Raw genomic sequence first — 24,700 nt, forward strand, 5'->3', positions numbered from 1 at the left:
TAAAAAAGCTCGAAAGTCCACTAGGGTAACATCCAGATGAGGGGTGAATAGGTGTATTAAAAATTTAAATAAATATTCCCTACGAGGAGTTAAGGATTATCAATTCTTTCCATGATAGGCTATGCAATCAAGATAATTGAATGTAAGCAATGAGGCATAAGGAATTTTACATGGAAAACCCTCACACTAACTGTAGAGATAAAAATCCATAAGATCTAAGACTGCTAATCTAAATCCACTATATGAGATCAAGTTACACAAATTTACTTAACCGTTTTACCCTAAAGACTTACTCTTTAGTACCTACAACTTGATCTAGGTCTACGACGTAGCAACCTCCGATTGCTCCAGTGAATACACTGCACCCTCATTGAAGGGATGAAGGTCTTCAACCCAAGATTCAAAGCTTGAATCCTTTGAATGAGAGAACGAGAATGGTGTGGCTCGTTAGGCTTTCTCTCTAGGAGACTCTTTTGAAATCTCTCAAATCTCTAACCCGTTATAATGAGGTATTTATAGGCAAATAACCCAAAGAGGTTCGTATGAATGGGTTTCCAAATCCAATTTGCATGAAATTCTAAAAAAATATTCTCTTATTTTCAGTAGGAAATAAATGAGCGCATGAGCATATTTAACCACCACTTGAGTAACTCAGGCATTTGAGTGGTGATAAGCACTTGAGCGCTGTTGCCTGCTCAAGCGTCTCCTATTTCTTTCCTAAATTCATAAAAACTCAATTTTCTTTAATTGAAAAGATATCGTTCCTCTTTATACCTCTTAAGAGCCTAACTTGTCACAAGTCAAACCTTTTTAGATGCACCAGTGACTTCTCGATTGGACGAACAACAACTCTTGATCTTCAATAGAGAGCAAGTCACTATCTAAAAGGACTTTTATGGTCAAATATTAGAAGGAACAAAATTGCCAAAATACAAACATGACTCAATGACCTAACAGTCATAATTTACCTAAACACACTTCCTTAGGATCATCTAAGGAAACACATTGTCTCAAAGTCCATGAGATATCATGGTCTTTGTACTGAGAATACCTGTTGCTATCGACTTCCATCAATAATGACTTAATCCATAGGGAATATATGCTCATTTTAGGATCTCACTCATTGGTTAAAGCCACTACAAATTTTGGCATAAGCTCAATTTTCTATCAAGGTTGAGAAACAATACAGTATCACAACTTGGTGAAGTCATGACTACTCAAAGTTCTATATAATATGTAATTGTACACACTAGCGCATTCACTATGAAATCCTTATCTTGATGGTCAAGACTAACCATCATTTCAATTAGGAGCTAGTGCATTATAACTTTAAATGGATGGCTTAAGTTCATGAACAAATCATATATTTACAAGGAATTCATGACTTGGATCTTTTGTGCAACTTCTAATATACCTAAGTCATGTATAATGTAAAAGATGTCAAACTAGAATGTTCATAAGGTATAATCCATGGAATAGGATAGATAAAAGTGAAATTAGAATTATATTAAATAAATAATAAATTCTAAATCTGTTACATCATGTCATGTTTTTATGGGCTATATTTCAAGAATTTCATGAACCAACTATGAACAAATCATCAATTTCTAATGAACCCATAACTTGGATCTTTTGTGCAACTTCTAATGCAATCAAGTCATGTATAATGTACATGATGTCAATCCAGAATGCTCATAAAGTATAATTCATGGAATAAGATAAATAAAAGTGAAACTGGAATCATATTAAATAAATAATCAATCCACATTTATCACATCATGTCATGTTTTTAAGGGCTCTATCCTAACAAAAATTTATATTAAAAGGTTGCTTTTAATTCATTCCATGATCTTATGCTTCTTGGTCTCAAGGAATTGAAGCAAGTCTTCACTTTTTCCTTTTAGGTTAACAAAACAACTTCATCTTCATCAAATCTATTAATAATTTTAATCTTAAAAGGTGGAACGTATCTCTTCCATCTTTTCTAGGAGTATACACAGACTTTTTTCTTCGCAACCTCTAAAAATCAACAACAATGGAATTAGTTGAGATTTGATGCAAACATGCTTTGTCTAAGAAACAAAACACGAGGAGATGCCATCCTAGGAGGATTAAGTTGGTCCCTCATTAATCGAAATTAACACCTTTAACACAATATTTTTATTTATAAATTTCAAATATTTTAATCTTAAATATTATTAATAAAAAAATAAAATATTACTTAGTAAATTATAGATTAGAAAACGATCCCCCAATAATACGAGAGATTTCATATATTTTTAAGATATAGTATAATTTTTATTTTAAATACATTAAAAAATATTGTTTTTACTTTATTTTTAAATTTTTTCACAAGGAAAATGCAAAAAAGATATTCATATCTTGAGATATTATATCCATTAAATATAATATATTATATAAAAAATAATTGTAAATTTTGAGAAAAGTATGTAATTATATTAACCCTCCGCATTGGCCATGCAATGTGAAAATAAGCAAAAGGAAATGTCTGGGGCCAATTGAGGGCAATTACGGAAAACACAAAATGATTCTGCATATATGTAATTATAATATGGAAAGCATGGAGGCAGAGGAGGAGAGAGAGGAAAAGGCGTATGAGCTTCCCTCAATCTCCCTCAATCAACCTCTTAAAGTGAAAGCCTTCATACCTCTCAACCATTCGACTCTCACTCTCATTCTAACTATTTACAGATTAAATTGAATTACAATAATCCAAGGAGATTGAATCGATCTCGAAGATCCGAAGAAATCCAAATCGATCAGCCATTTCTCAGAATGGCGTCGGCGAATCGGGAAATGGCGGTGTATTGTTTCGACACCCTGGTCGCTCACTACAACAGCCAACAGCCCCCTCCTCCTGCCTTCGACGAGGCTCAACAGTATTCTCCCTAGCCACTTTTATTTTTATTTATTTTATTTATCATTTTTGGTGTATTATTATTATTATTATTATTATTATTATTATTATTATTATTATTATTATTATCATTTTTATCTTTCAGGTTTATTTCCGATTTCGAGAATTTGGCGGTTTTTCATTTTTTTTTTGTTTTTTTCTTCTTTTGTGATGAGTGGTTTGATCGCTGAGACTCAACACTATATTCCCTACCCACTTAATTGCTTTATATATTTATCCCAATATTTGATGTTTGATTGTTGGAGATGCATGTTGCAGCTTGTTGTTTCTATCTTTTTCTTGGGTCATGTTGTTTATGTTGAGAATTTTATTAGGTTTGCATATTTATGATTTAATCACAAGTTTGGTTGCATCTCTCTTTGTAATGAGCGGTTTGTCTCAGTATGACATTCTCTGCACCCACTTACAGACTTATGTAAATATTTGGTTTTATTTTTTAGTTGCATATTGCAGATTGTCATTGCTTTTAATTTTCTGGATTAATCTTAATCTCAATTTATAACTGATGTGATGGTAATTTGGTTTTTCATGTTTTTTTTTTTCCTTTTTTGATAATGAGTGGCTTCTTCTCTCTGCCTTAGCCTTTTTTTCAAACTTTTTGTTTATTTTTTAATTGAGATATTTTTGGGGGTGTGTATTTCTGGATATTTATGTGATCAGTTATTGGTTTTATTTTATTTTATTTTCATTTTTATTTTAGTTTTTTTTTTTTTACATGTTAATGTTGTTTGGTTTTCCAGAAATTGTTGGAGGAGAGTGGAATCTGAGTTTTTATTTTATTTATTTTGTTTCTTTTTTCACTTTCTCTTTTGATTTCTCAGAGCCTAATGGAATTTTAATGGTCTTGTTCCTACTTCTCTCTCTCTCTCTCTCTCTGCTTATGTATTGTGTGCTTGACTTTTATTAATTATCTTTTTAGAAGGAAACATAATTTTGTGTACTGGTTGGTGCAGAGAAAAGGTATGATGATTAAAGACAAGAAAATCAAGTTTTGAATGTTGGATTTTTTTTGGTTCTCTTGGACTCAAGAAAGACAAACCTTCATTTAATTTAGCATAATATGGATAGTTAGCTTATTTAAGAATCTAGATAATATTTTCCCTTTTTAAATGTAAGAATGGGATTTTCATTTTTGGAACTCATAATCCCACTCAACTGTTGTTAAAGCTCATTTCTTTTTATATATAATCTATGTGTAGATGTGTATTAACCAGAGTTATGACTTCAAATTTTGATCAAGCAAAAGCATCCAAAATTCAAACAAGTCCAAAAAAATATTGCTAATATAGTGAAAAGAAAAACTCAATTTTGTTTCATTTCTGGACCTTATCTTGGATTCACATATTTCTATTATCTATTTGTTTCTTGTTTCAGCACTTGCCAAATTATTAACTTTGTTTGCACTTTGGACGGTGAAGCTATTCTTAATCCCATTGCTGCATTTGGTTGAGAGCAATTTCATGTATTGTTGAGTGAAACAAACAAACATGAATAATAAAGAAAAATTATGGTTTTTCCTGCATGTGTGATTTCGAATAAAGTTCAAAACAAAACATGGCATCAACTCTTCCACAATTCATTGTCTTGTGAAAAATTCGAGAAGAATTTGAGAAAAATAAATTCTTATAGAAAAACAATTATTTGTTAAATTCATTCTCTATTGTGGCAACTAAAAATATAGAAGGTACAAGAAAATTTGTTCAACTTTGTTTTTGTCATTTTTTAAGGTGTATGGTGTAATGTATATTTTGGTTATTTTTGGGGAACCAAAAATTTGAGGGAAAATGTGAGAGAAAGAAAATAGAGAGGAAAAGTAGAACGAAAGAACAAGTGAAGGAAATTAAAAAATAGATTCAAAGTCAATAAATTATTTTTATATGCTATTTCAAACTCATTTCACTTTTTTTAACTCTTCAATGTAAAGGTTAAATCATTTTAAAATGCATAAGTTTCTAACTAATTTTAATTGTACTTGATTTTCCTTATTATTTTCGATAGTAAACCAAACATGAGAAAATAATTTTCCTTAAGGCTATGTTTGATTCCCGGAAAGTTTTTTAGGAAAGAAAATAGGGAGGAAAAGTAGAAGAAAAAAAAGAGTGAAGGAAAAAAAAAAATAGATTTAAAGTTAATAAATTATTTTTATACCATACTTCAAACTCATTTCACTTATAACTCTTTTATATAAAGATTAAATAATTTAAAAATATATAAGTTTCTTACTAATTTTAATTATATTTGACTTTCTTTTATATTTTTTTTATGGTACAACCTATTTTTTTTTATGGTAAAACCAAATATAAAAATTTCATTTTCCTTAGCATTTTGTTTCTTTCCTTAGTACTTTGCGAGAACCAAACATGGCCTAACATTTATTTCCTTTCCTTAGTACTTTCCAAGAACCAAACATAGCCTTCGGGAAGCATGTGCCACAGAATCAGGTTCCTAGCATTGAAAAAGCAAAAAAGAAGAAAGAAAAGATCCTGTCCTCTGGGTTGAACTGATACTCTGTTGGAAAAGGGAAATTTTGAAAAATATTTTCTTTTTTGAGTATTTAGAGAGCAGACTCTGTCTCTTTTTCAGTTCAGTTGTATAAATAAAGAGAATAAAATTAAGGTAATTGAATCAATCTTTGAGATCTCCAGAAACTATTCTCGTTCCTTAAAATGGTGGCGGCTGACATGGAAGTGGTGGTCTATTTCTTTGACACCCTGATTTCTCACTACAATGAACAGCGACCACTCACTCCTACTTTTGAGGCTCAACAGTACTCTCACTTTTGCTTTCTACAAATTTCTCTCTTCTCTGCCTATTACATATCTATTTGAAATTTTTTACATTTATTTATTTATTTTTTTGTTGCATGTTTCAGATCATTATTGTTTTAACTTTGTGGTGCCTTTTTCATAGGCAGAGATAAGATCTTCATTCTTGGAGTTCAAAAACCCTCTCTTGACCTCTCCTAGTGTTGCATCAGCTTTTGTTTGTGTGTGTGTGTGTGTGTACATATGATATAGTTCTAGAAACATAATGGGTATTCATATAATTACATTCTGGTGTAATGAGCTAAAGAAAGGTGATCATAGATCTAAATTAGCTAAAATTTGGACCAGATAAAACTTATTCAAAATTCAAATGAAAACAGTTATTTTACCCTTAGTGAATAAAATTAGGCCCCTGCCGCTAAAGGAAGAGTCCAATTCTGTTTCCTGTTTATGCCCTTGTCTTGGGCATGCAAATTGCCCAACATGTCTTTTTGGTTCAGCAATGGTCAGTTGTTAATTTTACTTATAGGTAGATGGTGATGTTGATGGTCAATCTCATTGATAGATTGACAACTTAACTAAGCTTTACTCTCTAACATGATGACATTCAGATTTGCACTCTGTAAAAATATATTTGTAATGCATTGGCTGGGTTTAGTTAAGATTTAAGGTTAAATTCACGCAGGAAAGTGGACCGTATGGAAGAAAAATGAAAATAAAGGAGCTTACCTTTATCTGAAACGTTTGAATTACAAGCAAAGTTCAAATAAAAAAGGGAAAAACATAGCTTCAAAGGATCTCTTACCTCCATCTGAAAATGTTTGAATTATGAACAGAGTTTAAAAAAAATAAAAATGCATAGCATTAAGTTTTCTCTGATGTATTGTCTCGTGGAAAATGCAAGAAGTATTTAAAAAAATTAATTTCTTGTAGAAAAATGATTGTCTTTGAGATTCACTCTTATATGAGTTGTGGCAAACTATTTTTTTAAAGAAACTTTGTTTCTTTTTATTTCTTTCTTTCTTTATTTTTTATTTTTTAACTCTAGTTTACTTTTCCTTTCATCGACTCTTAATACTTGGTTTTGCTCATTTCGTTAGGTTTATCATGTGACAACATTTCAAATGGTATAAATAACACACAATTCAGTACCTAACACACACAGAGACACAAAAGAAAGGAAAATCTGGTCTCCAGAGGTGAATTGATTTTTATTTTATTTTTCATTCCTGAGAATTGAACTTGGAACCTTCAACATTCCCACAGCAAAGGAAAGCAAAGTGCAATTAAGGAAATTAACAACTAAGCTTTTAACTGAACTATCTTGAGGTCCATAGAAATTGATACCATGTCCCTGAATGTGGTTGACTAATTTGGGCATAGTGAGCTATTGATTTGCCACACAGATTTCTCATTAGAAAATAATCAGCAAATTCCCACACCTTTCAATAGGATCAATATTATTCTCTCAAGCTAAAACATTTTCTTTTTACTTACACACACACACACACACACACACACACAGATATATATATATATATATATATATATATATATATATATATATATATATATATATATTTATCAATTTTATATATTTGACATTTTTCACCTTTAGGTTCCTTGGTTGAATTGAAGATTGTCGTTGTTCAATTTTTTTGGCTTTAATTGCATTTAATGGAACTGTGGTCTGCCTGACTTCTGATATGACTTTATTAATAAACATGACTTTATTAATTTTTTGTGTGGCTGTTTGTTTTACAAGAAAAGTTCAAAAGAAAATATAGCTGTACCTTAACAACTGTACATTGTCTAGTGAAAAATGCAAGAAAGGATTTGAAGATGTTAACCTTTCCAAGCAAATATTTTTTTCTGTCAAAATCACACTACTATAACAAATAGCCAAAAAAAAAAAAAAAAAAAAAAGTAAATAAATACAACAGCAATTTTATTTTTCCTTTAATCCTTAGTTTTAGTTGGTTGATATGGTGTATGATTTAACTAATATTTCAAAAATTATAATAAACACAAAATCAAGTCACTAGCTTAAAAAGAAAAATAAGAAAAAGAAAATCTACAGTTACTTCTATTGAATTGGTATTAACTGGAAAAGCAAGGGCACTTGTGGGAAATAAAAGTTAAAGTTTATATATATATATATATATATGCTTGTGTGGAGAGAGAGAGAGAGAGAGAGGGAGATAGAACCATCAAAACTGATCCCATTTCTCAGAATGGTACCAGCTAATCGGGAAATGGTGGTCTATTGTTTTGACATCCTCGTGGCTCACTATAACAGCCAGAAATCCTCTCCTCCTGCTTTTGAAGATGCTTATTTGTATTTCGTCCCCCCTAATCTCTCTTTACCTGGTTACATCTTTGCTATAGACATTTAATGGTTTTGGTGTTTGTTTTTTAGGTTTTATCATGCAGATTATTGTTAATTTACCTTTTTTTTTTTGCTTAATTTTGTTTAAAATTTTGTTTGTTTTGAAGATTTAGGATGTGATTAATGATCCAAGTGGTTTTTTATTTTTATTCTTCTTTATTTATTTTATGGCCTGTTTGGTTGCTTAGAAATTCTTGGAGAAGAATGTATCCTATTTTGCATTCTTTTTCCTGTGAATTCAGAGAAACAAATGAGTAGTTAATGTATTTTCTTCCTTTTCTCTGAGCTTTAGTTGCATTTAGCAGATGTGGTGTGCTTGATTTTCTTTTATTTGATTGAATGGGAATTTGCCCTTTGTTTTTAAGGAAAAAAAATGGACAACGTTTCTTGCTGAGAAATGGTAGTAAAAAGGAAAGAAATTAGAGTTTTTAGTAATCAATTTTTTCTTACTTGGAATCAAGGAAAAATAAGCCTCCTCTCAATTGAATCGAAGGTGGCTAGTTTCCTTAGTTAAGATGACAGTTTCCTTTTCTGGATGTCAAAAACAAAATGACACATGATATTTAGAAGTTTTTATTTTCTTTTCTAATTGCCTTGGTTCCCTGAGTAGCCAAAGGAAGGGTTATGAAGTCGAGGACATGAATTCTGTATATAAGAGCAGCTTAGATACTTTAGAGAGAGTTAATTTTGGACTGATGCTCATAAAGGTTTGAGTTTAGAGCGTATGTGCTCATATCTTTGGTGGATTGGTTTATATAAGGAGAGATCAAGATGAGACAGTGAAATGTTGAAGTTTTAATATTATAAATATATTAATCCAGTCTAGATTGTTTTAAGCTTTGTAACTCACCTGAACTTAGCTTGTCTGCTTACCATTTTAACTTTCTTATAGAAGAAATGATCGCTGCATCAGTAAATCTTTTCTTATAAAGGGGAATCATATTTTCTTTTCTTGTCTTGATGAAAGAAGAAGCTTAATAAATTAATTTATCTGCTTGAATTTTTAGTTGAAATGATTCCCTAATTGGGTACTCTCTTTCTCTCTCCCTCCTTCCTAAAGAGAAGTTATTGTCAGTCATCTGTCATCTTAGAAAATTCAATTTTGTGAGCATTCAATTTTGATCTCTACCAGTTGTCTTTCTTAAAAAATGCTTATATTGATATATATATATATATATATATATATATATATATATATATATATATATTTTTTTTTTTTTTTTTCAAATGCTGCAGTTTTAATTCATTGCATGCTTTGTTCTTTGATGTTTAATGATGTGGTACCTATATTACCCATATTAATGATTCTGGTTCAAGAACTTTGCACTTACAATCTGTTTATATTGTTGTCTATGATAAGTTTATGTGAATGTGAATTGTAGAATCTTGTGAATCCTTGAGCTTTTAAATGCAAATTGTACCTGAAGCCATTGGCTCACGTGTTTGCCTAGGTTTCATGCACTCATAAATTTTTTTAACCTATCTAAAAGAAAAGGGGAAGAGAGGGAGAGGGTTGGTTGAAAAAGAAAGAAACAAGTGAACGTGTGTATTTCATATTTCAAGAGTTAGGAGTGTAATGTGGTGTTGGCACCTGCACGGCTGTGACTTTGTATTGCATCTCTTGATGTTTGCCAGACCCATGCGTAGACAGTGTTGTTGTGGAGACTCAATACTTGGCATATGAGGTATCACTTATTAAAACTCAAAAGTTTTATGCATACTGGAAGCACTGTTTTTCAAAGTGCATTATTCACATGTGTTGTGGGGCGTGTATTTGATCTAATTACTTATCAAAAAAATTATTTGCATGTGTTGTGGGGCTATATGAATAAGAAAAAAATTTAAAGAAAAAAAAAAAACTAGCAATCCAAAAATACTAACCTAAATGATATAAAAACAACATAAAAATATTTTGTTAAGGGATCAAGTTGGTTCAAGTTAGTTATGTTAGACAACCCCCTACCCTAAACCAAATTGAACCTAATTAGTTAGGCAAAAATCCTAATTGAATCAAACCAAACAAGGGTCTCTACCCAAACCAATCCATGTGGATTGGTTTAGGTTAATGGGATCGGTTGGTTTTTTCAAAAACAAAAATGTTCACCTTTATGTGTGTGTGCTCATTGTGACCATTAGGTTTGAATGCATTCAAGCTTTATGTTTACAAGTTCTCAAGAACAAGGTATATGTTTACAAGCTTTATGTTTACAAGGGTCTCTACCCAAACCAATCCATGTGGATTGGTTTAGGTTATTTTTCAAAAACAAAAATGTTCACCTTTATGTGTGTGTGCGCTCATTGTGACCATTAGGTTTGAATGCATACAAGCTTTATGTTTGCAAGTTCTCAAGAACAAGGTATATGATTAGTGGTCTTCATGAGGATGATGAGCAGGGGTGTGTGTCAGTGTTTGTGTGTTAGTATATGTGTATTTTGTACCATTTGGGTTTAGTTGTTGGTGGTGGTGTATGATAGTTAAGTTTAAGTGCCATACAAGCCTCTATCTTTGAGTCTATGAGTTCTCTAGAACAAGACAAATGACTAGCGGTGGGTTGTGGATTAAGGTATTGGTGAGTGTCATGACCATTAGGTCTAAATGCCATACATACTCTGTATCTATGAGGTTTTAGGAATACGATAGATGACTGGTGGTTTGAAAAATGGTAAAGAATAAGGAGACAAGGAGGTGCTATTCTATTCAGTGAGAAACCTGCTTATATGTGTGTGCTAGTGGTTAGGGTTATTAAGGGTTGGGTTGTTGGTAGGTAGTATGATTGTTAGGTTTGACAGTGATAAAAGCTGTGTGTGTATGTCTGTGTTATGGGTGAATGGGGAGAGGAGGGGAGGGGAGAGAAGGAGAGAAGTGTGGGTGTGTCGGGGGTTTGGTGTTGGTGGATAGTGTGACCATAAGGCTTGCATATCATACAAGCTTTATATTTGAGGGTTCTAAGGGACAAGACCAGGAGGAATCCACAAGATAAGGGTTCTTTTTGTCTGCTTAACTTGCTAGAGAGGCATGTGGATGGGGCAAAGAAGATTCCTATTTATTTTTGTGGACATGCACAACAAAAGGAACCCCACATATGCCTTGATGACATGAGGTGATTGGCTTGTCTAGTGAGGCTAAACTTGAACTCAAGCCAGATGAGGTGATGAATTCCGTGACATGATCCTTTCTATAACAATTTGTTAGAGTCAAATTTGATGTGTGGCAAGGTTGTGCCAACATTATTGTATCGCCATTTAGACGATGTGAATTCATTTTAAGAATGGGATTTAGAAGGGCCACCATAGATATTTCAATTCCCTTTTTCAACAAAATGTATATGATGGATGATGACCTATGTCTTATTCCTTCCAATCCTACAACAACTAAAGCCAAAAACCGAAAAAATTTGTTGTTAGTTTAGTTGAAGATGAGCCTCAAGTGAGGTGAGACTACTTAGAGATATAATCTATAGGAGGTAGGGTAATGACTCATTGTACAACAAGTGCATAATGTGTTTAAAAAGTGGGAGAGGCCATGCTGCCTAAGGATGTGGATCATGCAATTAAACTTGTTATAGGGGTTTAAGCCACCAAAAAGAAACCTCAAAGTTTGGAACCTCCAAAGCAAGTGTTGAGGCAAATCATTGAGAGAGGTACATGACTCAGGTTTTGCTAGACCCTTGAAAGAACCTTAACGAGTAGTATTTATTGTTTCAAGGGAAATATGATAGCAATAAGAGGAAGGTTATTAAGGCTTTAATTAGGGCTCGAAGGGTGGATTTGGTTTGTTTACAAGAGACTAAAATCCAGGAAATGTCCATCGCGGTGCTACAAAGTCTTGGTGTGGGGAGATTTTTGGAGTAGGGGGTAGTAAATTTGAGGGGAGTAGTTGGTAGGGTGGTTGTTTCTTGGGATAATAGAGTGCTAGAGTTGGTTGGCATGGAGGTGGGCCAGTTTTCGATTTCTTGTTGTTTTTAAAATTGTGAGGATGGTTTTAGTTGGGTTTTTATGAGGGTTTATGATCCTACTTTGAAGAGAACTAGAGAGTTGTTCTGGGAGGAATTATGGGCCATTCGTGGATTGTGGATTGACCCTTAGTGCACTGGAGGGGGCTTTAATGTGATAAGATTTCCTAGTGAGCGTAGTAGAGGTGGGAGGATGGCTGTAGCTATGAGGAGATTCTCGAAGGTGATTGATGAGGTGGACTTGAGAGACCTTCCCTTGCAGGGGGGCGTGTTTACCTAGAATTGAGGGTTCAACGAACAATCTATGTGAAGACTAGATCGTTTTTTGATTTTTGAAGATTGGGAGGGCCATTTTAATGGGGTGGTGCAAAGCATTTTCCCTAGACTGGTGTTTCATCACTATCCCATTTTATTAAATGGGGGAGGGGTGAGGAGAGGCCCTACCCTTTTTCGTTTTGAGAATATGTGGTTGAAGGAGGAGGGGTTTAAGGACCTGTTGAAAAGTTGGTGGCAGGGGTTTAATTTTAGTGGCTCCTCCAGTTTTATATCGGCAGCTAAGTTGAAGGCTCTAAAGAACAATTTGAAAACCTAGAATAAGGATGTGTATGGGAAGGTGGAGGTTAAAAAGAGTTTGGCACTACAACAAGCAAAATTTTGGGATAATTTGAAGAGGTCTAGAGTTTTGTTGGTGGAGGAGATGGAGGCGAGAAAGGAGGCAAAGGAGGAGTACAAGAAATGGGTCTTAATGGAGGAAACCTCCTGGAGACAAAAATCTAGAGAAGTGTGGCTTAGGGAAGGTGATAGGAACACGAGTTTTTTCCATAGGATGGCTAATTGCCATAGAAGGAGGAATTGTCTGACCAAGATCAAAATTAATGGAACCTGGTTAGTTGAAGAGCATGAGATCTAGGGGGGCGTAATCATACCTTTTTAGAACCTGTTGACGGATTCTAGTGATTTGTGCCCAAGCTTGAACGGGCTAGTGTTTGAAAGAATTGAAGGGGAGGATGCTGCAAGGCTGGAGGAGGCTTTATCTATCAAAGAGATAGTCTTTGCTCTCTTTGATTTGAGTGGTGACACAACTCTGGGGTTGGATGGTTACCCCTTTGTTTTTTGGTAGGCCAACTGGGAGTTTGTGAAGGAGGAGGTAATGAGTTTTTTCCGAGAATTTTACGAGCACGGTGGGTTTGTAAGAAGCCTCAATACTACTTTCTTGGTTTTGATCCCAAAAAGGGAGGGGCTAAAGACCTAAGAGACTTAAGACCTATCAGTTTGGTGGGTGGGCTGTAAAAGTTGTTGACGAAGGTGTTAGCTAATAGGTTAAAGAAGGTGGTGGGTAAGGTGGTATCTTCGGTCCAAAATGCTTTCATTGAGGGGAGGCAAATCCTAGATGCTACGTTGATTACGAATGAGGTTATAGATTCTTTATTGAAAACAATGAGAGTGGGGTGTTGTGTAAACTGGATATAGAGAAGACATATGATCGCTTAAATTGGGATTTTCTATTCCAGGTAATGCAAAAAATGGGGTTTAGTGAGAAATGGACAAGTTGGATAAAGTGGTGCATTTCTATTGTGACATTCTCGGCTTTGATTAATGGCACTCCGACGGGGTTCTTTCATAGCTTTAGGGGATTGTGGCAAGGGGACCCCCTATCCCCCTATCTTTTCATGATTGGAATGGAAGCTTTAAGTTGCCTCATCAAGAGAGCCTAGATTGAGGGATTTTTAATAGGTTGTAGGGTTAAAGGGAGGGGTGGTGAGGAGTTCAGATCACTTGCTGTATGCCGATGATACGTTGATTTTTTGTGAAGCTACTAGGGACTAGTTGACTTATTTGAGTTGGTTGTTAATGTGGTTTGAAGCTATCTTTGGTTTGAGAATTAATTTGGACAAAAGTGAGATTCTACCGGTAGGGAGAGTGGAGAATTTGGAGGAGTTGACCCTTGAGCTTGGGTGCAAGATGGGGGCGCTTCCTTCCTCTTATTTAGGGCTTCCCTTGGGTGTACCGCACAAATTAGTGGCAGTTTGGGATGGGGTGGAGGAGAGGTTTCGGTAGAGATTAGCCTTATGGAAGAGTCAATTTATTTCTAAGGGAGGGAGACTCACTCCCATTCGGAGTACTTTTTCCAACATGCCCATCTACTACATGTCTCTTTTTCGTATGCCTAGAGCGGTTAGATTGAGACTTGAGCAAATCCAAAGGGACTTCCTTTGGAGAGGAGGGGCTTTGGAGCAGAAGACTCATCTTGTCAAGTGGGAGGTTGTTTCAAAGAAAATAAGGGAGGTTTGGGAGTTAGATGCCTTTCAACGCTTAATAGGGCCCTCTTGTGTAAATGGAGTTGGTGCTTCATGGAAGAAAGGGAGGCTCTTTGGAAGGAAGTTATTAGTAGAAAGTATGGAGTTGAAGGAGGATGACATACTTGGGAAGGGGGAGAGGGGTTTGGAGTGGGATTGTAGAAGGAGATTAGGAAGGAAGGTTCTTTGTTGAGCAACGACATTGTGTTCTTTGTGGGTAGTGGTAGAAGAGTTAGATTTTGGAAAGATAAATGGTGTGGGGATGAGGTTTTGTGTTACTCTTTCCCTTCTTTGTATGCTTTGGCGGTATCCAAAGAGGAGTGGGTGGTGGAGGTTTGGGACCCTTTGGTGGAGGGGGGGAGTTGGAGTCTGTTTTCTAGGCCTTTCAATGATCGGGAGGTGGACTTGGTGGAACAACTCCTCTTCACAATTCAAAGGAAAAGGGTAAGTGCAAATTTGGAGAATAGGGTGGTTTGGAAACTATCAAAAGATGGGATTTTTTTCTGTTAAGTAAGTCTATACAATGGAGTGGACCTTGGAAATGCAGTCCTTTTTTCGAAGAGTATCATATGGAGTTTGTATGTGCCTCCCAAAGTGGGTTTGTTTTTTTGCATGGGAATCCGCATGTGGAAATCTTAACGTTGGATTTGCTAAAGAGGAGGGGGTGAACCCTAGCTAACATATGTTTCCTTTGTCTTGCCGAGGTAGAGTTGCACAAAGACTAGGGTTTTGTGGGAGTTATTATTTGCTCTCTTTGGGGTTACATGGGTTGTTCCATTCTTGGTTAGGGAAGCTCTACTTGGTTGGCATGGGTCCTTTGAGGTAAGAAGGGTAAAAAGGCTTGGATGCTGGCTCCGTTATGCCTTTTTTGTGTGTAGTTTTTGGTATTGGACTAAGTTGTATATAGTTGATGGACCTTTACCTTTAATCGACTTTTGTGATTGGTTGGGTTCTAGGTGAGGGTGGGTGAGATTTTTTGTATCCCCTCTTATTTTTTTATTGCTTTTGCCTTTTAGTGCTTGTTGTATACTTCCTGTATGCTTTGGGCAACCTTTTCTCTTCATTTATAAAATTTTCTGTTGCTTTTACCTATCAAAAAGGGAAATATGATAGATTATATATATATATATATATTACATTATGTCAATAGGGTCATTATGGGTAATACCTTATATCTCTTATTAGAGACTTATTTTGACAAGCATAGTGTTATGAAATACTTCACTTGGAGCAGCCCCCTTAGGGAGGTCTTTTCACTTGGAGCGGTGGCTTAAATAATTGATCTAAGTTGAGAATTGATCGCTTCCTGCTTTTTGAAGATTGGGAAGATCATTTTTCTAGGGCTATTTAGACTGTTCTTGCTAGGTCGGTGTCAGACTATTTCCCGATTCTTCTTGATGGGGGATGGTTAAGGAGAGGTCCCACACCATTTAGATTTGAAAACATGTGGTTGAAGGAGGAGGGCTTCAAGAATGTCTTGAGGACATGGTGGGAGGGGCTTAATTTTAGTGGGTTTGCTAGTTTCATCCTAGTTGAAAAGTTGAAAACTTTGAAACCTATACTGAGAAGTTGGAACAATGAAGTTTTTGACTAGGTTGAAATTCAAAAGGAGCTAGCTTTGAACCTGGTGGTTGTTAGGATAAGAAGAAGAGTGCTCACTAGCTGTCTTTGGAAGAGGAGGAATCTAGGAAGGAAGCTAGAGAGAATTATAAAAAGTGGGTTCTTTTTGAAGAAATGTCTTGGAGACAAAAATCAAGAAAAGTGTGGTTGAAGGAGGGGGATAGAAACACGAGTTTCTTTCATAGAATGACCAATGCTCATAGAAGGAGGTACCAGATGGTTAGAGTCAAAATTAATGGGAGATGACAGTGAAATAAAAGAGGAAGTGAGTAGAGCTTTCCAGCTTCTGCTCTCTACCAATGGTGATTGGAGGCCCTGTATAAGTGGGCTATTTTTTGAGAGGCCGGAAAATCTTGAGGTGGAAGGGCTAGAGAAGCCTTTTACGAAGGAGGTGGTGTTTGGTGCACTGTCAGATTTTAGCAAGGATAAAGCTCCAGGTCTAGATGGGTTCTCCATAACTTTCTGGCAATTTTTGTGGGATTTCGTGAAGAATGAGCTGATGGATTTCTTTAGGGAATTTCATGAATTTGGACGTTTTGTGCAGAGTTTGAATGCAACCTTTTTAGTGTGCTGATCCCAAAGAAGGGGGTGTTGTGGGGGGGGGGGGGGGGGGGGGGGGGGGGGGGTTGCAGGGAAGGCGTTATACAAGTGGTTGGCCAAAGTGCTGGCCAATAGGTTAAAGGGGGTGTTAGCTAAGGTGATTTCCAAGGCCTAAGCGTTTGTGGAGGGTAGGCAAATTATGGATGTAGTGCTTATTGCTAATGAAGCCATAGACTCGATTTTGAAAAGCAATGGAGGGGCAATTATTTGCAAACTAGATACTGAAAAAGCTTATGATCATGTGGAGTGGTCATTTTTGCTTTCGGTAATGGAGAAGATGGGTTGGGGGAGAAATGGTAAGGTGGATCAAGTGGTGCTTATCTATAGCTAACTTTTTTTGTTTTGATTAATGAAACCCCCTCTGGATTTTTCCAAAGCTCTAAGGGTCTAAGTAAGGGAGGCCCACTTTCGCCTTATCTGTTTGTGATAGCGATGAAAGCCTTTAGCTATCTTTTAAAGAGAGCAGTCTGTGGAGGCTTTTTGTTGGCTTGCTAGGTGCGGGGTATAGGGGCTGACGGGGTCAAGGTCTCCCACTTGTTGCATGTTGATGGTACATTGGTTTTTTATGAGGCGTAGGAGGAGCAGATGACGTTTTTATGCTGGTTGTTGATGTGGTTTGAGACAATCTCTCGGTTGAGAGTTAATATGGATAAAAGTGAGCTGATTCTGGTGGGAAGGGTGAAGAATGTGGAAGATTTGGCTTTAGAGCTTGGTTGTAAGGTGGGAAGTGTACCGTCCACTTGCTTGAGGATGTCATTGGGTGCTCTTTTTAAATCCATGGCAGCTTGGGATGGAATTGAGGAAAGTTTCAATAAGAGATTGGCTATGTGGAAGCGACAATAGATCTCTAAGGGTGGGAGAATTACCTTGGTATGAAGCACATTGTCTAGTCTGCCTATTTATTATATGTCTATTCTCTAATTGCCAAGGGTGGTTAGAATGAGATTGAAGTAGATTTAGAGGGATTTTCTATGGGGAGGTGGGGCTTTAGAGCGAAAACCTTATTTAGTAAGGTGGACAACAGTTGGTCTAGATAAAAGTAAAGGGGGGTTGGGAGTTAAGGGCCTTGCTACGCTCAATAAGGCTCTCTTTGGCAAATGGAGCTAGTGCTTCGAAAATGAAAGAGAGGCCTTTTGGAACCAAGTAATAAGGGGGAAATATGGGGAGGACCGAGGTGGGTGGTGTTCTCGTGAGGTAAGGGAGGGGTATGGTGTAGGGTTGTGGAAAGTAATTAGGAAGTTTGGGTACCTCGTTAGCTCTAGACTTTATTTGCCTTGGCTACTCCTAAAGAGGCTTGGGTGAAAGATGTTTGGATTGTTTTAGAAAGTGGGGAAAGGGGGAGGGAGTTAGAGCCCTCATTTCTCTAGGCCTTTCAATGATTGGGAGTTGGATGAGGTGGAAAGCCTGGTATTATGTTTGTGTGGGAAGAGAGTGAAGTTGGATTAGGAGGATAAGGTGCGGTGGTTGGAATCAAAGGATGGAAACTTCTTGGTAAAGTCTCTTTACAAAGCCTTAGAGCTGGACTCATCAGTTTATTTCCCAATGAAGACAATCTGGAATCCTTGTGTGCAGCCAAAAGTAAGCTTCTTTGCTTGGGAAGCTTCATGAGGAAAAGTTCTAACATTGGATCAAATTCAAAAGAGGAGTTAGGCTTTAGCAAATAGATGTTATTTTTGCCAAGTGCATGAGGAGTCTATTGATCATCTTCTTCTCCATTGTGAAAAGACAAGGGATGTGTGGAAGTTGTTCTTTACTTTCTTTGGAGTGTCTTGGGTGTTTCCTTCCTTAGTTAGGGAAACCCTCTTGGGATGGAAGGGGTCTTTTGTGGGTAAAAAGCACAGGCCAGTTTGGAAAGCGGGCCTTTATGCTTGTTCTGGTTAGTTTGGAAGGCAAGGAATATAATTGCCTTTGAAGACGGTGTGCTATCCATTCAAAGGCTGAAAGCTTCTTTTGTTCATTTACTTTGATCGGAGACTAAATTATTGATAAAAATGGTCCTTCGACATTAATTAATTTCATTGATTGGGTGGGTTCCCACTAAGGGAGGAGTTGTTTTTTTGCATATCTTGTTAGACATTTTTTTTTTTGTTTTAGTTGTTAGGGGTTGAGTGTCTTTTTCCTGTACATCTTGGGTCATTATTTTAGCGCCTCTTTGTAATACAATACTTTTACTTATAAAAAAAAAATAAAAATAAAAATATGAAGCACTTCACTTAGCTTCCCTAAAGATGAAGATACCGCAAGCTATCTATCTTATAAGGGGATGGCCAAAAGATTGTTTACACAATATGAGGGAATTTATTTATTTTACATTGCTTATAGGCAAAGCTATGCAAGAACAACCTTCTATTCAATTATGAATGTAGTCTTTGGTGACTACGTATAAGTTTCTGCCCTCTTCTATCTAAATGATATTATCCATAATTCCACGACTTTAACTACAAATTAAGCTTATGAGGCTTGTGGTAACTATCTCTAAGTCCTTTTTCACTAGTGAAGAGCATGTGGGGCTTCCGATACTTGTGTTTCAAATATTTTAGGTGAATCACCTCTCTATGGGGTTAAGAAATTGGACTTGGTACCAAATTATATTTGATTTCTTGTGATATTGAGGAGCACAAGCATCTTCTATGAATATGAAAGTGTTCAATTCCTACAAATTTAGTAAGCTATCTTTCCTCTTGTTGGAATAGACATTTTGAGGGATTTTTTTGAGATGTGATTCTATTGACAGATTTACTAAAGAAGATTAAGGTGTGGACTTGGAATAGAAAATGCTAGGAAACCTGAAGGATCTCTTTTTTTTTTCTTTTTTTTTTTTGATAGGCAAATAGGGAAATATGAATTAAAAGCTCCTAAAAGGAGGCGAAGCACTGTACACACAAAGTATACAAAAAATGCCCAATGGCGGTAGAAGAAAGAAACAAAAAGACCCCTCCCCTTACTTTAAGCTCAACCAATCTACAAAATCTAATATAAGCATTGTATGGTCCTTTATATACACCCTAGCATAATTTCCAAAAGTATACAAAAAAGTAGATTTGATTGCTTGGTCGGATTGCTCAATGTCATTAAAAGTCCTTTTGTTCCTCTCCTTCCAAAGAGTCAACAACAAATATAAGGGAGCAACCATCCACGGTTTTTCCCCCCACAAAGCCAACAAGTTCTCTCTAATTGAAGAATGCATAATCCACTCTACTCCGAAGAGAGAAAAAATCAAGTCTCACACCATTCTTGCTTTGGGACAATGTAGAAGCAAGTGGTTTGTGGTTTCCTTGGCATCTTTGCATAAGTAACATCTACTCAAGAGAGTCTAACCACTCCTTGTAAGCTTGTCAAGAGTAAGGATTCTACCCCATGATGCTTCCTAGGCAATAAAATTGACCTTCACTAGTGCCCAAGATCTCCACATATTATTGGCTGAAAACAATTCTCTATTATTCCCTAGATAAGGAAGAATTGAGAGATCTAACTGAAAACTTGTTGCTTTTAGATTCTTTCCACCTCAGATTGTCCTCCACTTCCCTTTTAACTACCAAGAATTGTAATTTCCGAAAGAGACTCTCCACTTCATCCAACTCCCAGTTGTTAAACTACCTTGAAAAACGGGGGCTCCAACCACCCCCTTCCCTATCCACCTCCCTAGCCTCTACCACCCATCCCTCCTTATTATAAATGAATGAAAATACATTTGGAAAGACTTCTTCCAAAGTTTGATCCTCACACCACAAGTCTTTCCAGAATTGAACCTTTCTCCCATTCCCAAGTAAGAAGCGAGACCTACCTTTAATAATCTCCCATTTGTGTTTGATGGATTTCCACATCCCCACTCCATGTCCACCTCTCACCCCTCTTGAACACCAACCCTCGTCCTCGTCTCCAGACTTCCCTATTATGATTTGTTTCCATAAGGATTCTGTTTTTGTAGCAAATCTCCAATTCCATTTACCACGCAAAGCTTTGTTAAGGGCATAAAGGTTACGGATTTTGAGGCCCCTATCCTTCTTGCCTAAGAGGCCTACATTCCAATTATTAACCAAATGAGGCCTTTTCTTTGATGCTCCACCTTCCCATAAAAAGTCTCTTTGGATCTTCTCAACTCTCTCCCGTTCTCAGAAAGGAATTGCCTCTTCCACATTGCCAATCTTTTCCTAAATCTCTCATCCAATGCATCCCACTCCTTGGAAGATTTGAAAGAGACTCCTAAAGGAAGACCCAAGTAGGAGGTGGGCAGCTTCCCTATTCTACAATAGGAAGACCAAGGCTAATTCTTCCACATCAGCTACTCCAATAGGAATAATATCGCTCTTATCCAGATTAATTTTTAGGCCAAAGATTGCCTCAAACCACATAAACACCCAACTCAAATATTTCAACTGATTATGATTGGCATTGCAGAAATCAAACCATATATGGAGACACATGTGTTCATATATGGAGACACAATCTGTTGTGTTAGAAATTTCAGTTAAAGTTGACAATGTGATTGGTAATCATTTCGTTTCTTACAAAGACTTCATTCAAAGCAAGCTCAGTGGCCAGAGTTGCTTGCTGAGTTTAATTTCAACCTGGATGCAGAACAGGGCTGCATTAATCGAGTGGCTGATGCATTGATTGGCAATACTGAAACTGCATCCGTTAAGTTGTTAGTAAACCCTACCTGTTAACATGGTTGCCACCCTTGTGCAAATTTTGTTATGTTCTTTATATGAGTAATACATCAGTTGTCGCTATCATTACCTTTAATTATCTTCTGATTTTGTGTTTGTTTATGAGGTTGTTCCTTTGCTTGCTTGCTACTAGCCTCTACTTGTAGACACTGAAGGAACTACTGTTTGTGGTTACAAGGACATGTGCCAATGAAAGATGGAACCTTGATGACTAAGTAATTCATGGAATTTATTTGTATGGTCCACACCTCATGCTGTTGGTTCACAACACACTTTGATTTGGATTTGTGGCAAGAGAGAAATGCTAGGATCTTTGAGGATAAATGGAGGATGTTATAAATGTTGTGGGATTTACTTCATTTCTTTGCTTCTTTTTGGGCCTTGTGTACTGACGATTTTAAAGGCATTCCTTTGAATCTCATTCTGTTCAGTTGGCATTTAGTATGCACACCATTAGGGTTTGGCCAACAATGAGAGGAGCCTTGCTGGGCTTAATGAGATGAAATCCTTGTACATTCTTTTGTGATCTATCTTTTTTTATAAATCTTTGTATAGCAAAGATTTCTTTGTGTTTTAATCAGGTTTGTGTATTTGTGGCAAAGATTCCTTATCCTTGTCATGAACTCTTTCATGTAATTAACACATCTCTTGTTTTTGGTTAAAAAAAAATAAAAAAACAATATGAGAACTAATAGATAATTGAGCAGATGGAGAAGTGCACAAAACAGTTCTTCCTATAATATTCAAGTGATCATGATTTAATTATGAACTTTGGGCATTTTTAAATTTTAGCTTATTTTCTCTTTTATCATTCGATAAAGGAGGGTTTCTAATGAGAAAATAGGAAAGAACTGGGAATTAGGAATTGAATCTCATTAGGGCCGTTTTGCTTTTCATAGATTTTTGTTGGTCTTGGATGGTTTACTTTCATCATTTCCTATCAACTTAGATATCAAATATAATGGCCACATTCCATCTCTTATCCCATTTAATACCAGTTTTTAACAACATCAAATGAACAGCTTTATGCTCTCCACATTGGCATGTTATCATTATTTGACACAAATAATTTTCTGGTTTCAGCCCTCTGTTTGTGACCTGGAAGAAAGTAGTGAATGGTGGGGAACCTCGTTTGCGTGGATGTATTGGAACTCTTGAAGCTCGTTGCTTGATCAATGGCTTTAAGGACTATGCTTTAACCAGGTATTATTGCAGCACATATGCTAGGCATTTATTTACTTATTCTATGTCTTGCTGTGGTTTTGAATCTCTCTCTCCCTCCCCATCTGTCCCCTACACCAAATCACTTACTCTCTTAGGATCTAATTTCAAAATATTTGGGTACTTAAGTTGCTTACTTCAACTGTCACTCTGTCCAGCTAAAATTCTTCTCACAACCCAGCTCCATACCCTTAAAGAATCTAGTTTCAAATTATTTGGGTTGTTGAGTTGCCCTTTTCATTCGCTTTACTTTTGCCATTCAAATGTTATCCTCTCCATTTTGAAAATTTCTTTTGATCGCATTACTTTCCATTTTTTTTTTTTTTTTGATAAGCAACAGCAGAAAATATATAAAGAAGGCCAAAAGGCCGCACCGCATACAGGAAGTATACAAAGCAACCACAGGGCCAAAAACCAAAAAACAAAAACACCTCACCAGCCCTTAAGGGGTCGCAACCCACTCCAAAAAGCCTATAAGCGAAGAGGACTCCTCTCCCCTATACAACTTAGCCCAACTCCACAGACTACTTACAAAAGACCTCTTGAGAGTCTGAATGGCCAAGAAACCCCCTCTAAAGGCTAGCCTATTTCTTTCTTTCCAAACCGTCCAAAATATACATAGCGGAATGGTCTTCCAAATCTTCTTCCTCTTTTTACCCACAAAAGAGCCCCGCCAACAGAACAACGCCTCTCTAATCTTCTCTGGAAACACCCACTGAACCCCAAATAGGGCAAAGACGATATCCCAAAGGGTCCTACTCACTGTACAGTGTAAAAGAATGTGATTTACATTTTCCTCTTCACACCCACACAAAAAACAACAATTTGGGAGCTGCCACCCACGCCTTTGCAGCCTATCCAATGTAAGAATTTTTTCCCAAGTAGCCTCCCATGCAAAGAAAGCCACTTTGGTTGGGACCTTATCCACCCAAACATTTTTTCCCGGAAAAACGCAAGAGCTAGGGGCTGCCAGCAGATTGTAAGCTTCCCGAATCCTAAATCTGGTAGAAACCCCACCTTTCCAAAGCACACAGTCCTCCTCTAAACTTACTCTGATGTCCCTTAGCAAAAGGAACAAATCTTCTATAAGCACCAGCTCCCAGTCGTTAGAGTCTCTAATCAGCCTGATATTCCATCCTCCTTGGCCCAGCCTTGGGTCCCACACATCATGCACTAGCTCATTACTGCCCACTGCCAACTCAAAGATCAGGGGGAATGCATTGGACAGCGCGCCGGTGCCGCACCAATGATCAGTCCAGAACCTGATCTTGTTCCCCCTGCCCACCTTGAACTTCATGTTATTCCAGCACCAGCTCTTCTCCTTTAAGATCTCCTTCCAAACTCCCACTCCAAAGGGCCCCCGGGCTTCCTTAGAAATCCAGCCACACCCCTCCATCCCATGCTTCACCCCGATTACCTTCTTCCACAAAACATCCTTCTCAACGGCAAATCTCCACACCCACTTACCCAATAAGGCCCTGTTCAAAAGCCCCAACCTTCTAATACCAAGGCCCCCCTTCTCCTTTTGAGTACACACCACCTTCCAATTTATTAAGTGAATCTTTCCACCCGAATTTCCCCCTCCCCACAAAAAATCTCTTTGTATTTTCTCAAGCCTTTTAGCCACTGACTTAGGTATTCTAAAGATGGACATTTGATAAATGGGAATGCTTGCAAGGGTACTCTTGATCAGGGTGATTCTCCCACCTTTGGACAGATATTGTCTCTTCCACCGGGCAAGTCTTCTTCTCATTCTCTCCTCCACCCCATCCCATGTGGACAAGGTTTTGTGCTGGGCCCCAAGGGGCAGCCCCAAGTATTTGACCGGGAAGCTGCCAATTTTGCAACCTAACTCCACCGCCATTTCCTCCATATTTACAATCTCCCCTACTGGTATCAGCTCGCTCTTGGCCAAGTTGATCCTAAGCCCAGAGGCCGCTTCGAACCACGCCAAAATCCATCCAAGATGCGTTAATTGGTCCTTGTTGGCCTCACAGAAGATAATAGTATCATCTGCAAAGAGCAGATGTGACACCATAATCTCCTCTTCTCCCCTACCTCTCAGCCTACACCCAGATAAGAAGTTTCCTTGCACTGCCCGCCTAATAAGTGCACTCAGCACTTCCATGCCCAAAATAAAGAGGTAGGGAGAAATTGGGTCTCCTTGCCGCAGACCCTTAGAACTGGCGAAGAAGCCTTCAGGGACCCCGTTGATAAGGACAGAGAATTTTGCCGTTGAAAAGCACC

General features: G+C 36.9%; 1 protein-coding gene across 1 annotated transcript in view; it reads left to right on the forward strand.

Annotated features, from left to right (window-relative positions):
* Positions 1 to 2,592: 2,592 nt before the first annotated feature.
* Positions 2,593 to 24,700, forward strand: part of LOC117928171 (uncharacterized protein At2g38710-like) — a 50,090-nt gene continuing 27,982 nt past the window's right edge. Inside the window, exons 1-2 of the mRNA XM_034848055.1 lie at positions 2,593 to 2,900; positions 22,316 to 22,435. Coding sequence (XP_034703946.1) covers positions 2,797 to 2,900; positions 22,316 to 22,435 — 224 coding nt within the window. The 5' untranslated portion in view covers positions 2,593 to 2,796. The remainder of the gene's footprint in view (positions 2,901 to 22,315; positions 22,436 to 24,700) is intronic.

Source organism: Vitis riparia, chromosome 13, assembly GCF_004353265.1.
Source record: "Vitis riparia cultivar Riparia Gloire de Montpellier isolate 1030 chromosome 13, EGFV_Vit.rip_1.0, whole genome shotgun sequence".
Lineage (NCBI taxonomy): Eukaryota > Viridiplantae > Streptophyta > Magnoliopsida > Vitales > Vitaceae > Vitis > Vitis riparia.